A 16,924-nucleotide genomic window follows, 5' to 3' on the forward strand; every position below is an offset into this window, starting at 1 on the left:
AAGAAACAGTGTATGACATGTCTGAAAAATTAATTAACTAGTAACAGTCAATAAGGAACTATTGAGAAAGAGCACCTGATCCTTAGTTTTTAAATATCAGAATTGCATTTAAAATCATTTACATTGGTTTACAAATGGTTTATTGGTTGCACACTAAATATCAGTTACACACACTAAATATCAACACACACACACACACACACACACACACACACACACACACACACACACACACTCTCTCTCTCTCTCTCTCTCTCTCTCTCTCTCTCTCTCTCTCTCTCTCTCACGCACACACACAGACGCGCGCATGCAAACACACTCACACAATTATCAATTGCCATTGGTTTTATTTAACATGCACGAAAGGGTTAAACAGACTGCGACTCTATTGAGAGATATTTGAATTATTTACTGCTGTACAATCATTGCACACTTTTAAGGGATCGACAGCAAATAGTGTAAGATAGTGTATAGTGCATCTTTAATCATCTCAGCAAAAGTGGCATTTGTCTGAAACCGAGCCACAGTAGGCTATTCGATCAGGTAAGATGCATCTGTTAAAAGTTCGCGATTCTCTCCGTCCAAATATTTAGTAGGCCTATATTTTTCTTTGACGTCTATATCGGCTATAGCCTACCTGTATGTCCTCATATTGCTCCTCGTTCTCTTTATATCTTCTTTTTTTTTTCTTCTCAAATACAAACTCTTTGTTAGTCTCAATTGAAGAGTCTTACTTTGTTGATTGTCCCCTGTCTTGTTATGTACGTTCTCCAATAAAATAAATAAATAATGATAATATATATAGGCCTATTTTTAAAGTTCGTGAGTGCGCGTGAGTGCTCGGTCCTGCCCCCTGAACGCGCAGCGGGCGTCTCTCTGTCTCTCCTCTCACAGGCTTGTAAAGTTCCTCTCAGCACAGAAGCGCCGCGAGTGTGTGGATAAATGGATCTGTGTGTGATTGTGCTGTTGTCTCTATGCGGACTTCTGCGGGGCCAAGGTGAGTTTACCTCAAATTCACAACTCTCTTAACATGCGTTTATTCATTCATGCGAGTTTCGTGAGGAGAGAAGAAGCGTCTCACTTCTGCTCTGAGCGCGCGCGCGCGGAGTGTCTGTCGGATACCTGCATTTGATGATGAATCAGGTTCAATTCTGTTGTAAATAATGTTTTCTCAGGTTGCTGTGGTAAACAATTGCTTAAACGTCTCTAGAATGGAAAACAAGATAAAAAATAGTATAGTATAGTCTAATTCTAATACATAAAGTCACGTGGTACATTAAACAAAAATATTCCATACCATAAATAGTAGGCTATATATAGTGAAGTTTTATTTACAAAGGCATATTAAGTCAACACTGATTATATATATAGGCCTAAATATAATGAGTGTTGACATACTTAATATGCCTTTGTATAATAAAACTTTAAATAAGTCACTTGCTGATCTCTTAGACTCTTAATTAAAGGGTTGTTGTGCTCCCAAAACTATAATTTACCACAGCTGAAGTGTTTTATTCTGAACAGATACTGTACTGTAGATGCGGCATATGAATATTCAGATTAGGGGGCGTGGTCTGGATAGCAGGAACCAATCATGCTTCGCTTGCCACTCTTAATCTGAAGTATGAAGCAGTGCAGAGAATTAAGAGTGTCATGGCATTTTTTAATGATGAAATAATCGTCCAGATGGAGGTTAACCGGGTCATGCTAAGCTTACAGGACTGCTATAGTGTCTTGAAGACTGACACTTCTCCTTCACACGTTCATGTCACTCCATCGGTCACCGCACACACACATGTGGTTTATTGGTCATAATTCAGAGCCACAGACTAGAGGGCTGCATTGGGATTGAGTCCCGCCGGGTCCCGCGGGACCCAACGCAAATCTCGCGGGAGCGGGCGGTTTGAACTTTGCTGCGGGCGGGAACGGGCGGCTAAAAAAAACACAGCGGGATAGGGAAGTTGCCTAGCGACATGATGGAGATGTCAATAAATGATGTAGAAAAGAACCTCAAACTAGGTATTTACAGCACAAAACCTAAGCGCAAGGCAAGTCTGACATTTGGAGAAGTTTCTCAATTGTTTTTGATAAAGATGGAAAGGAACTGGACTTTGTTCATTGTGACAAATGTCTAAAGAAACGCGCGGAAGCCTAAGCGTTTTAGATGTCCCCGACTATTCGTCTTCCTGACCAGTGCGTCAGAATGCATGCAGGCCAGGGAAACGAAACAAACAACCGCATGAATCTCTTTAATAAAAGCAATACAAATGCGTGTTTTTTCCTGCGGGACGGGAGAAGACACAAAATCAGTGCATCTCTATTATTGTGCGGGAATAGATTCTCAGAGTTTTGCGGGTGCGGGCGGGAGTGGACATGCATATTGCGGGAGCGGGCGGGAGTGTAACACATATGTTGCGGGAGCGGGCGGTAATGGTCAGAAATTCGGCGGGCGCGGGCGGGAGCGGGATGAAGAAAACAGTCCCGCGCAGGGCTCTACCACAGACTGCGTGTGTTTGAACAGCGGCTCGACTAGTATCACGTGGTGGTGTTCTCATACACACTAGTGCTAGCTCACTTTGAAGAGTATTTTATCTTGGTTTAGAAAGTTTCTCAGTAACACTTTATTTTACAGTGTCCTTGTTACACGTGTTACTGTAACTAAATGATGCATAATTACATGCGCCCTCAACCAAACCCCAATCCCTTACCTTATAGTAATGTAGTTAATTATGATTACACAGTACTTAAATGTATAATTACAGTGTAACACATGGACACTTTAAAATAAAGTGTTACAGTTTCTCTTACAGGAACAGCTGCATTTTTACTGTACAGCAGAGCTATGATTATCCACATGCACATTTCTTTTTTATTAAAATTATTAATGTTCTTCTTCTGGATGACTTGTTCAATTTACTTTATTATAATGTAAAATTAAATTAAATTGTATTTATTTAAATAAATCACATACTTTATTATTTATTTATTTTATTAAATCGAACTGTGGTTTATTGATCTCTAATAAATAATAAAATACTTTACATCACAGTTATAACAAACTGACTGCAAATTTCTGTTAATAAAATGAATAAGATTATTCTTCTGGATAACTGGTTTAATTTATTTTATGTATTGTATAATTTAAAATGAAATACAATTTCATTTATTTATTTTAATAAAGCACTTTTATTGAAATAAAATAATTAATTACTTAGTTAATAGTTAATATTTAACTAAAAACTGGTTTATTCTACAAAACAATCTGTATTCATCTAATTTATTTAATGTAATTAATACAATTGTATTTATTTATTTTAATAAAGCACATTTATTTAAATAAATAAATTAATAGTTATGTAAATAAATGCATATTTGTATTCATTTATTCATTGAACTAACATTGAACTGTGGTTGATTGTTCTCAAATGTGTATTATTATTCACCTAAGTTATTTGATGTAAATGTTATAATTTAAAATTAAATAAAATTGCGCATTAATTTAAATAAATTCATTCATATTTATGTTAATAAATGACTTTATATGTAACATATTTATTAAAATATTTATTAATAATAAATATTTTTATTCCTTTATTTATTGAATTAAAAACTGTGGTTTATTGTTTTCAAATAAATAATAAAAATGTGGAGAAAGGACTGCTTGGCGTTTCGATTACTGTGCAAACCTGAAGTAGAAGAGTCCAGAAGACTTATCTGCCAAAAATATGGCAACATTTTTGGCAGATGAAGGAAACCACAGGGAAATTAATGATCTGTTTGATCCAATTGAGTGCACTTGCGTCAGCTGATGGCTGTTTGGAAATGTTTTGGACTAGTTTTTATGGCCTTTAATCTTTGGGAGAGACTCAGACGTGTTTAACGGAGTTACTTCATCCGCCAGACACTGAACATTATTCAGCATGAGTGGAAAATGGCTTGTGGGAAAAAACAAACAAGGGAGACGCAATCCAGACAGCTCTGAGCGGCATATCAAGACAAGATAATGATTGTGCTAGCTGAATAGAACAATGACTACGTCACAATGATGATTAAAAACAGATAAATCAATGAAGAAACACTCAGACCCTCATCAGATCACAAGAAGTCCAGCTATTGGTATAAAGGCTGCAAAAAATGATGTGTTTTTCCGTACAAATATCTTAACATTCTTAAAAAAAGATTCCTTTACTTGAGATGCTAAATGACAAGATATTATGACTTATTTTCTGGAAATGAATGAATGAGAATTAAGCGAGTTTTAGCTGAAAACAAGAACAAATAGATATTTGCACCATCTGGAAAAGTGGGCGGGGCATGAGCTAAGCTCATGAATATAAATTTTGTGATGCCCTGCTTTGTCGAAAGACAGAGCTTTGTGGGTGGGAGAATAGAATGGGATGGAATGGAATAAAATTGAATAGAATAGAATGGGATGGAATAGAATGGAATGGAATAGAATGGGGTTGAATGGAATGGAATAAAATGGAATAGAATGGGATGGAATAGAATAGAATAGAATAGAATAGAATAGAATAGAATAGAATAGAATAGAATGGGATGGAATGGAATGGAAAAAAATGGGATGGAATAGAATTGAATGGAGTAGAATAGAATGGGATGGAATGGAATGGAATAGAATGGGATGGAATAGAATGGGATGGGATGGAATAGAATGGGATGGAATGGAATAGAATAGAATGGGATGGAATGGAATGGGGCGGAATGGAATAGAATGGGATGGAATGGAATGGAATGGAATAGAATTGAATGGAATAGAATGGGATGGGATGGAATGGAAAAGAATGGGATGGAATAAAATAGAATGGGATGGAATGGAATGGAATAGAATTGGATGGAATGGAAAAAAAGGGGATGGAATAGAATTGAATGGAATGGAATAGAATGGGATAGAATAGAATAGAATAGAATGGGATGGAATGGAAAAAAATGGGATGGAATAGAATTGAATGGAGTAGAATAGAATGGGATGGAATAGAATGGGATGGGATGGAATAGAATGGGATGGAATGGAATAGAATAGAATGGGATGGAATGGAATGGAATGGGGCGGAATGGAATAGAATGGGATGGGATGGAATGGAATGGAATGGAATGGAATGGAATGGAATGGAATGGAATAGAATTGAATGGAATAGAATAGGATGGGATGGAATGGAAAAGAATGGGATGGAATAAAATAGAATGGGATGGAATGGAATAGAATTGGATGGAATAGAATGGAATAGAATGGGATGGAATAGAATTGAATGGAATGGAATAGAATGGGATGGAATGGAATAGAATGGGATGGAATAGAATGGGATGGAATGGAATAGAATGGGATGGAATGGAATAGAATGGGATGGAATGGAATGGAATAGAATGGGATGGAATGGAATAGAATGGGATGGAATCGAATGGAATGAAATAGAATTGAATGGAATAGAATGGGATGGGATGGAATGGAAAAGAATGGGTTGGAATAAAATAGAATGGGATGGAATGGAATAGAATAGAATAGAATAGAATGGAATAGAATGGAATAGAATAGAGAATAGAAATGTGTGCAAACCACATATCACAGCCAGACACATGCTATCTCCTCCTCATTAAAGTAAATGCTCTGAAACTGAGTAGAAACGAAAGGCCCCGGGCAGGACCAGGTCTCCCACCGAGCGTCCAGGAAGAGACTTTATTCTGCGCCGCAGGGTTTGGGCCAGTAACATTTTTAAGAAGGTTTTCCATGTGCCGTCCATCCCTAATTGGAAAGAGGTCATGCCACCATCTGATCTCAACAGCTCAGGGTGTACGCAGACCTTTAATGTCCGATTCCTTACAGAGGAACTCAACATTCAGCATATCGCAGATTACAAGGAGAGCAAATGGAGACTGAAATCTATAGAAATCTATATTTATTTATATTTAAAATAATGCAAAATACAGTTTTTTTCATGGCTGGTAAGAAATAAGGGTTACACTTTATTTGAAGGTGTCTGTGTTAAAGTTTAATTATACATTTAAGTACTGAGTAATAATAATAATTAACTACTGTACATGTACTTACTATAGGGTTAGGGTTTAGTTTATGGTTAGTTGCATATAATTATGCACAATGTATCATTATTACTATAGTAACTAAATGTAACATGTGAAACAACGACTAAATAAAATAAAGTGTTACTTACCAACATACGTAGGACTGGTAAATGTTCTTGACTTAACCACCATTTTGCATTTGGCAATAAATAAGTACATTTGTGGACCCTGTTCTCTTATTCTTTGCCAGCCATAGTGTCAAATCTAGCGCTCATGATCGAACCACACACCAGAGACTGTGCCAGAGATGAGCCGGTAAGAACGCTGATTCATTATAATTCACGATCTAAGCCGGGCAAGTAACGGCAAACCCAGTTTAACAGTGCAATCTAGTCAGACAGAGCCAGAGATGCTCTGACAGATCATTACCAACCGAAAACGCTTCAAATCTGACGTAAAATGTAACAAAACTAGTTAACCTTTATTTATTTAACCAGGCAAGTCACTTAAAGGGGTGGTTGATTGTGATTTCACTTTTCTAACTTTAGTTAGTGTGTAATGTTGCTGTTTGATACAAACAACATCTGCAAAGTTACAGCGCTCAAAGTTCAAAGCAAAGGAAGATATTTGCTTTTAAAGAAATAGTTTTTTAAGGACTACAACAAACGGCTGGTAGAGACTACACGACATTCCTCACGGGTTAGTGACATCACAACCCTAGAATTTACATAAACCCCGCCCCCGGAACACGATTTATAGATTATCACGACAGAATATGCTAATCAATGACTAGAAGATAACTACACATAAGCGACAAATTCATCAACTAACCATTCAGAAATGTCCTGTTGCTTCTACATGTTTTCACTTCTTCTCGAGTCTCTCCATCTTTCTGACGCCGGTTTGAACATAAAAGGCTAAAAGTTTTTAACATTTTCAGTGCATGATGTGTGTGTGTGTGTGTGTGTGTGTGTGAGGTAAAAGGACATGAAGGCCCTTGAAGCTCCGCCCCCTGTGCCGGGAGCAGCAGCTCTTTTGCATTTAAAGGAACACACACAAAACGGTGTGTTTTTGCTCACCCTCAAGAAGTAACAATTTTAACATGCTGTATAAAAATATCTGTGGCGTATTTTCAGCCAAAACTTCACACACACACTCTGGGGACATCAAAGACTTATTTTACATCTTGTGAAAAAAAAAGTCATGTCTCGTTACAGGCTTTTAACTGTAATCTGCATGTGTGTGTGTGTGTGTGTGTGTGTGTGTGTGTGTGTTCCGCGTAGATCCCGTCTCGCTGGACGACTGCTGTAAGGATGGCAAGGACAGAGGCCAGGAGACTCAGGACTGCACGAGTCTGCCGCTCATCTCTGAATCCACAACCTGCAGGTTTGAACCACAAATTTAACATTTCCACAGCAAATGCGTTAAACAGCGATGAATCAGCTTTTTTAGTTCAGCAAGCCGTCTAAACAAAAGCAATCAGAACTCATTATAGTCAGTGATGCTGTCTACACTAAAACAGACGCAAACGGTGCAATAAAATTGCATATATTCTGCGTATTAATTATTATGATGAGGAATAGGGCCCTATCTTGCACACAGCCCAAATGACTTTGTACATCGACGCATGTATCATTCCTATTTTGCACCCGCGCACAGCAGACTTTTCCCTCCACAGACGCACGTCGGTAAATTAGGGAATGAATTTGCGCTCGCGGGGGCGGTTCAGCGAAAAGAGGAGGCGATATTTTGGTGATATTTTGCAGTTTTAGAAAACAAATCCGCCACTGACCAGGAAAGACCCAGTCTAAAGACAGTGGCGCGTTGCGCGTTAGTCATACGCTATTTTAAGGGCGCATGCTTGGCCATTATGTAGCGTGTGAACAACGCGCATACACTTTGATTCTCTAATATAAACAGACGCAGCAGTTTTCATTTTTGCAAATCATACATTATTACAAGGAAAAATATTAACACACGAGGGAAATCATTGTTGTGTCTGTGAAGATGTGAAAAAAATAGGCATAAATCTAGCTTACACATTTACCCAAATTATTATATGCCTGTTTAACCGAAGCTAATTTGTGTGGGTTTCTCCCATCATCCCCAATGTTACTTGTCTGTGTTTTACGGCCCTGACGAGAACGTCGCTCTCCTCGGCTGTGAACCGCTCCTGGCGTGCGCCGGCAAATCCGCCGTTATAATAGCGATCCGCCATTGAACAAGCGCGCCGGCTCTTAAAGGGAATGTGAGAGGACGCTCTGATTGGTTTATTTCACGTTACGCCCAAACCACACCTATGAATAATGAAGCAAGCGACTTCAGACCAACACATTTTAGATTTGCGTCAGGCGCAAGAGTCATTTATCCCGCCGGTATAATAGCAACAGCGCCGGGATCCGCCCACAAAGTTACTTGCGCTTCGCGTTTGATTTCTTGCGTTTCATTTAATTAAAATAGGGCCCTTAGTGTGACGTGTTCGTTCCGAGAAGAAACTCAAGACTACAATGAGTTCAGAAACACTGACACTGATATAGAGAAGAACTTATTCATGCTCAAACAGCAACACTACACACTAAAGAAAGATGAACGTGGGAAAAAGCAGAATAGTTCCTCTTTAAAGGGCACCTATTATGACATTTAAAATGTTCCTAATGTTGTTTAGGGAGTCCCCAACAACAGTTTTACGTGCTTGCAATGTCAAAAAACACTTTTGTTGTCGTATAATATGCATTTATTTTGACCTGATTTGCTTACCGACTCCCAAATGATTCGTTCAACGACTCGTTTTTCCAAACCCCTCCTTTGCGCGACGCTAATCTGTGATTGGTCAGATGACCCAGCAGTGTTTACAGAGATAATACTTATTGTTTAACACGGAGTACAATTATGCTTTTATCAATTAAATTGTGTTATAATAATGATTATAGTCCACTGCTTTGTAGTTTGTAGTAAAAAACTAAAAATAAGATAAAGAATTTAATGTTATGTTAGCGAGCATAGCCCAGAGTTCATATTGTAAAAGCACAATCAGTCTTTGTTTGCGTTAGCCCGATGCATAAACATAACGTTTTTACAAAAAAAAAATGCAGTTACGTTACGACGAGGTATTACTCTATTCTTTAAGACAACTCCGAAAACAACGACAAACACTTCACATATCTCAATACAATTGTCATTGAAGACCTAGAAGCTAAACGGTGCTTACACAACAAACAAAATAATTATTAAGCATGCTACATAAAACATAAAAGCAACAATTATTAATAACACTTACAGGTTGTGATACGGAGGAGGAAGCTGATGCAAATACACTTGGAACTGAACCTTCCTTCAATATCAGCCGGCTCGAGAATCCAAGTTTGATTGCATTTAAGTTGGTAAAGCAATCGTCTTCAAAATGGCGCGAGCAAAGCACAAGGCTCGGACTATACTTCTGTGGTATAGTTGTATATATGAATTGTAGCCACTTAGTCTTCAAATGCTCCTCCTTGGGCAGATGAAAAAAGTTGAGTTTGAGTCGCACTTCAGAACACAGCGTCTCGTCGCCCTGATGTTTCCAGGCTGGCCTTGGAGCGCAATAAGTGGGCGTATCGTATTCAAATAACTTGACAAGTTGACGTCATCTAGTCAGAGAAAAAGCTTCGGTCTTCTAACGATTCATAAAAATGACTCCGAGTCGACTCTTACTTTTGAAAGACAATAACTTTATATACGGTGCACTTTCATATTTCAAACTTTGCAGGATGTTTTTGTTCACTTAGATCTATGTTACACACTACATGAAAGGTACATTTCAAAATTCCATAATAGGTGCCCTTTAAAATATGAATCAGATGCAGATCAATGCATCATCGGTTGAGGTGGCTTCGACTGTAATGCTGAGATCAGAGCCAGTCAGGCATCACATGTGCTTGTCTTGGCTGATCTGGAGTTTGTCTAAATGAGAAAAGTGGCGGTGTTTGGATATTTTTGGGTAGGTGGGCTTGCAAAAATGGGACTATTTCCAAATCCGGGAAATTCCACTGAAATGAAACTCTAGTCAGACGGAGAAGAGCGAAAGCGCCCCGAATAACAGGAAATCTGCAGAATATTTCAGACAGAAAAGGGGAAAAACAAGCGAATATTGCAGAAGACTTTTGCCTTAAAAGGGGCTTCGGAGAGGAAGATGCAGGAGCGCTTCTGCCAGGATGGACGGGCTGATTGTGAAAGAGGGTGAAGCAAGAGCGAAAGAGACAAACAGTCGTGGTTTTACCGTAAAAACCGGGCTCGTGCGTCAGTGCTGGATCAGAACCAAACAGTGATGCTCTCGGACATCTGTCCTGGGCTTTAAAGTGCTCAGGAAACTTTAAATTCAGAAAAGGGAATTAAAAGGAACTTTGTGATCCGAACACACTGTAAAAAAAACCTTGTTTTGTCTGGTTTCCAGTGCACTTTAAATCAAGATACATTTGAGATGCTAAATGGTTTAAGAGATTACGTTTTATTTTCATTGCGATGCATTTCCTTAGATATCAGAAGATATCTTATAAATCTCCGTTAGTCTGATTAGCTCATGCTGTGTGTGTGCGCACACCTGGAGGTCTCTGGTCCTCATCAATGACACTCACTGAACATAATCTATAATCTGTTGATTAAAGCACTGGCCGGCTGACCTGAGATGCCCTGTGTGTGTGTGTGTGTGTGTGTTTTGTAGGATAGCTCAGGAACAGTGTTGTGCGACGGTTCTTGACGACAACATTTGCACCGGCGGCATCAACATGGCGAAGGACCAGGGCAGTTGTGACGGCCTCTTGTCCACCAGCACGTGTGAAACCAAGACGGCCAAGGTGTGACACACACACACACACACACACACACACACACACACACGCACACACACACACACACACACTTACTTATTCGCTAATGGAGCGAATGTGTCATCACATCGTTTTATCATTTAAATTCAATAACAAACTTCTTTTTGAGAAATGTTTATAAATCCCTTATAAAGTGTACGTCTCTTTAAAATATACGAGACCTGTGTTGATACTCCATATCCAATGCACATATTTTCCTGTGAAATGTAAGTGTCAGAGTACATGTCGGGTCAGTGGTCTTGTCGGTACACGTGTGTGTTAGTCTCTCAGATCACAATATGATGATGAATGTGTTTTAAAGCAGGAACTCGAGAGATTGAGCGGTAAAAATAGAAGTCTCTGTTTACACTGAGCAAGAGAAAACTTGCCCAAATCACAAGAGTTCCTGTCAGACGTGTGTGTGTGTGTGTGTGTGGCGTTATAAACCCCTCACAGGCTCTCCGCCAAACCTCAGCATGAAGAATAGAGCCTTTAATAATACACACCTGAGTGTGTTTCAACATTACAGTCTTCTAGGAAACATTCGTCTTGGCCTGTCACTGGGACTCGAGAGTGAATGTTAAAGTGTCAGACGATTGCTCTGCTTTATTTATGTGTTCATCACGAACCTGAAGCATAATTCATCTCAAACCTTCCCTTCAAGGCAGGTATTAGATGATCTGACGGCAAGATTAAGCTCTTTAAATCACCAGATGTGTTTGTGTTTCCTCTAAAACGCAAGAGGAGCCTTTTCTAGCTTGAGTTTTCAGTTCTTAGAAACTTTACTCAAATTGTTTATGGACAAAAGATGCATGTGCGTTTAATAATTCACACAAAAATTCTAATTCTCATAATTTAACCTTCATCCTTTCCTCGCACTTTCTATTTTTTTTTTGTACAGTGTTTGTTTATGCAATTTTTTGGGAGATTTTTTTTATTTTATTTTTTATTTACCTTTAAATTACTAGATTTGATCAATAAATAATAAATACATAGTAATTTATGCACATTCCTCACATTCTTTCAACTTAAATTCAAAATAACTCACAATTTCATGCATGACCCTTTTAATTCAGCTCTGAATATCTTACATTGTGTGTCTTTGCAGACCTCTTGAGAAAAAATAATAATATAAGATGATATTTCATGACTGTAGATGGGCTTATATCTCTATATGGAGCAAATGAGCTGTTCCTCTGGGTCCTAAAGACAGTTTCTCTTCAGTATGCATTCAGATACACATGTAGACGTTATAAAATCATTTTTGGGTAAAGTTTAAGCATTTTTAATGTGAATTTTGAGCATTTTTAGGTTTTCTATGTGAACTGAAGTATTCCTCGCATTCCTATGGGGCTCAAATTGACACGAGAGAGGAGGATTTGTTACTTTTTTTTATGTACAAACAAATATCTGAACATTTATAAATTGAGACAGATTTACTAATGATATGAAGTCTTGTTAACTGAAAAATATATCACAATCAAGCGAGCTTATGCTTAAAACAAGAAATATCTGCCAATTTGATCAGAAAAAATGTACTTAATTCAAAGGAAAAATTAAATGTTTATGTTTTCATAAACTCACTTAATGTTGAAAATCAAGACTTAATAATTTTGCTTCTCCAGTAAATGTATCAAGATTTAAGAATGTTTAGATGTTTGTACTGGAATTAAACTTGAAAAAAAGTCTTTTTTTTGTAGTCTTTTATATCTGCAAAATATATAATATAATATAAATATAAATAAAGTTTTTTTTTATCAGATCGCACACATCTCTGTTTTTCCACATTCAGATTTGTGCTTTTGCTCTGTAAAGATGAATTATCACCAACAATGTGCATTTGAGTCCAAGATGAGTCTTTATCTGTTTCTGGGAAATCAGCCATGATGCTCCCCCCCCTCTCTCTCTCTCTCCCTCTCTCTCTCTCTCTCTCTCAAAGTTGTGTCTGTGTCTTGACTCAATGAACTACCTAACTCTCTGCTCCCTACATAGTCAGGGAGTGATTTGATACTGCAATTTTATGTGGAGCGCAAAAGATTATATATAATATAATATAAACTTATATATAAGTATAATGTTTAATTTTAATATGTATGTATAATATACTAAAATATTTACTATAATATAATTTATCTCAGAATGATATATACATATATATATATATATATATATCGATAAACAGATAAGTCTAAAATAATAAATTATATTATAGTATATTAATGTTTATTAAATTGTATACAATAATATATATATATATATAATATTGATTAAATATTCAAAAGAAAAAGATATACAGTACACCTCATGTAATAATACTTTATTAATAATAATAATAAATATATATATATATAAATGTAACCCTCTTCGTCGGTGTGCTCCCCCAAATGTCTCTGCGTTGTGTTTGTGCGATTGATGAATGAGGAGGACACCAAGATCGTGGTCGTCACAGCAGTGAAGCTTTATCTTATTTGTCTCTTTATCTGCATCAGCCACTATGCAGCACACAGCAACATCTTTCCACAAGGAAATATTACCAATAATCAAAATAACAGCGCATACAAAATTATAAAACAAATTATTATAGTTTTAGCTGCAGTTATATTAACCTCGAATCACTTCCATATGACAATTAAAGTTAAAAGTCAGATGCATCCAAAATACAAAGAATACCCCCCCCCCCCAAATACTCAGATAAACGTTAAACACAATACAATATACAGAAAAATATACCCCACCACATTGAATTTGCAACACATTAGTCGCTATGACAGTTTTTTCAATGCATTTAACAATGTTCCTAAACTCTTAACGCACCAACACACCTAAAACACACAATTGGCAAAACGGTTAATTTCATGCTCAAAATCACACATTGTAAACTAAACTCCAAAACTAATTTTCAAAATACAATAATACACTAACACAATATGTCTAACAAAACACTGCAAACATGTTTCAAAATCAAATCATTATTCAAAACACTAACACATGTTCTCTTCCAACAGGAACATTTAGTCAATCATAACACAATGACAAAAAAACACCAACATCAGCTGAAATTACAGAAACTGCATTATTTTATGTGTCAGGTCTGCCCTTATACATATGCCTGTGCTATTGGGCGCTCCATGGCGGCTTTGGTAACCGCGGAGAGGCATCTGTGGCTCAATCTTTTCGGGATAAAGGAGAAAGATAGGGCCTTTCTTTTGGATGCGGTGAGTTCGGTCGTCAGTACATCTTAGGCAGTACATCCCTCGCCGCTCGAGGTCCAGAAGGGCAACTTCTGGGAGAAGTGGCCAGCCTCAGCCATCTGCAAGCACCTCATATAGGCAGGGTCAAAGAGAGAGTGTCGCTTCTAGAGGTCCCCCTTGAAGAGCTTGGGACTCTGGACGGCGCTCTCATCCACAGCCACCTGAGAGGGCAGATTTAAGAACTGTCCTTCAGGCTAAGAAGGCTAAGGGAAAGAGGGACCTCAGTGGGACCTCTGAGGGCCGCCCCCCACGAGAGAGAGCGATCGAGGTCCTCTCTCCCGTTGGGCCCTCAGGGAATTGGTGTCAGTATCCCGCCACCTTTGGCGCTTCGGGACACATCAGTTCCCAGCGAACGCACGCTGCTCTGTCCACCCCACAGGCTTGTGGTCAGGCAGCATTCGCGTCCGCACAACGAGAGTCGTTGTCGACCACTGTCTGCCGGTTCTCCGCGTCAGGGAATCGTCAAGGGCTCTCACAGAACACTGGACACCAGCCCCGAGGGTGAGTATGTTCCTCCCCAGACAGGGAATCCGGGTTCTACAGCCGGTACTTCATAGTTCCAAAGAAGGATGGAGGGTTGCGTCCGATTCTAGATCTAAGGCATCTGAATCGGTCTCTGAGGAGATTCAGGTTCAAGATGCTCACCATTCCCACGATCGTGAACCAAATCAGGTCCGAGGACTGGTTTGTCACGATAGATCTGAGGGACGCATACTTCCACGTCTCCATCCTTCCCTCTCACAGGAAGTTCCTGAGGTCTCGAGATATGGCGGTTCGGCATCGAGATGTCGTCCTTGGGGTTGAAAGCTTGGGGTTGAGACTCAACACGAAAAAGAGCGTGTTGGCGCCAGCCCAGATAACTATGTTCCTGGGAGTGGTGTGGAACTCGGTTGTGATGCGGGCACAGTTGTCTCCTGCACGAATCGAGGCCATCCTGGCCACAATGACCGGGATAAAGCTAGGCCAAGCCATCACTGTGAAACATTTTTGTTAGGGAGTGTTAGGGCTCATGGCAGCAGCGTCCACCGTGATTCCCTTCGGCCTGCTGCACATGAAGGCCCTACAGTGGTGGTTGAAAACCAAGGGGTTTTCTTCGAGGGGAAATCCATTCCGCATGATCAGGGTTACACGCAAATGCCTTCGTTCCCTATCAATGTGGAAGAAGCCTTGGTTTCTGTCCCAAAGGCCTGTGTTGGGAGCGTCATGTCACCGGAGGGCCGTTTCGACAGACGCGTCCCTCACGGGCTGGGGCGCGGTCATGGGCGGCTGCTTTACAAGAGGCCTGTGGCAGAACCAACATTCCTCCTGGCATATAAATTGCCTGGAGATGTTGGCGGTTTTCCAGGCTCTGAGGAGCTTTCTCCCAGACCTCAAGGGGCACCACGTTCTTGTGAGAACAGACAATACGTCAGTGGTGTCCTATTTAAACCATCAGGGCGGACTGAGGTCGCACCCTCTTTGCAGACTGGCGCACCAGATTCTCCTCTGGTCTCAAGGGAAACTGTTGTCTCTCAGAGCAATGTATGTCCCAGGGGACCAAAACCTAGGAGCAGACATCCTGTCGAGGCAGGGGCTGAAGCCCGGGGAATGGAGGCTCCACCCGGATGTGGTGGAGTCAATATGTCAGAGGTTCGCCCCAGTGGAAGTGGATCTATTTGCGTCTCGAGAGACGACCCACTGTCCACGGTGGTTCTCCCTCACTCATCCAGCCCCACTGGGGTTGGATGCCATGGTGCAGACGTGGCCGAGGCTGCGTCTGTATGCTTTTCCCCCGATCGCTCTGCTCCCGGGAGTTCTAGAGAGGGTCCGTCGCGATGGGGTCAGTCTACGTAGCCCCGTTGTGGCCGGCCCGAGTATGGTTATCGGACATCATATCACTCCTGGACGGCCCTCCATGTAAGATTCCCATCAGGAGGGATCTGCTGACGCAGGCGGAGGGCTTAATATTTCACCCTCGCCCAGAGCTGTGGAGTCTTTGGGTCTGGCCCCTTAGGGGGCGCAGTACCTAGAGGCTGGTCTGTCAGCAGGAGTGACTGAGACCATACTAGACTCTAGAGCTCCCTCCACGAGGAAATTGTACGGCCTAAAGTGGAATGTCTTCACCACATGGTGTAGACAATGTGAAGTAGATCCAGTTAACTGCCCAGTGGCTTCAGTGCTGGAATTCCTCCAAGATCGCTTCTCTGCTGGTCTTACCCCATTCACACTTAAGGTGTACATGGATGCCATTGCGGCTTTCCATGCTCCTCTGGGTGATGGGCCGCTGGGAAGACAACAGCTGGTCGTACGTTTCCTCCATGGGGCTCGGAGGATGAGACCTGCGGCTCGTACCAGGGTCCCCACCTGGGACCTGGCAGTGGTTCTCGAAGGGCTGGTCGAGGCCCCCTTCGAACCTCTGGAGTCGGCTGAGGCCAAGAACCTGTCCGTGAAGGTGGCTTTCCTGTTGGCCATTACCTCTCTGAGGAGGGTAGGAGATCTTCAGGCGCTCTCTCTGTCTCACGGGTGCCTGGAGTTTGCTCCAGGCGACATCAGAGCCATCCTTCTTCCTAGGCCGGGCTATCTACCTAAGGTTCCTTCCAATGTGGCTCGGCCCGTGGTTCTGCAGGCTTTCCATCCTCCGCCTCATGAGACGGCGGTCGAAGAGAGACTTCATCGGCTCTGCCCCGTCAGAGCTCTCAGAATCTATATTCAGAGGTCCTCTTCGTGGCGGAAGTCGGACCAGTTGCTGATGTGTTTCGGGTCGCCCAAGAAGGGGCTTCCTGCCTCCAAGCCCACCATCAATAATTGGATCGTTTA

At 40.5% G+C, this 16,924-nt stretch overlaps 1 protein-coding gene across 3 annotated transcripts in view; it reads left to right on the top strand.

The window, feature by feature from the left end:
* Positions 1-325: 325 nt before the first annotated feature.
* The window catches only part of fbln1 (fibulin 1), a 70,655-nt gene continuing 54,056 nt past the window's right edge, over positions 326-16,924 (top strand). Inside the window, exons 1-4 of one of the 3 annotated variants that reach the window (XM_079604023.1) lie at positions 326-543; positions 895-997; positions 7,320-7,422; positions 10,733-10,865. In XM_079604023.1, the coding sequence (XP_079460149.1) occupies positions 943-997; positions 7,320-7,422; positions 10,733-10,865 (291 nt within the window). In that variant the 5' untranslated portion in view covers positions 326-543; positions 895-942. The remainder of the gene's footprint in view (positions 544-894; positions 998-7,319; positions 7,423-10,732; positions 10,866-16,924) is intronic. The other 2 variants (XM_079604021.1, XM_079604022.1) reach the window with 2 other exon arrangements.

The sequence above is a fragment of the Phoxinus phoxinus genome, assembly GCF_949152265.1.
Source record: "Phoxinus phoxinus genome assembly, chromosome: 25".
NCBI classification, from domain to species: Eukaryota; Metazoa; Chordata; class Actinopteri; order Cypriniformes; family Leuciscidae; genus Phoxinus; species Phoxinus phoxinus.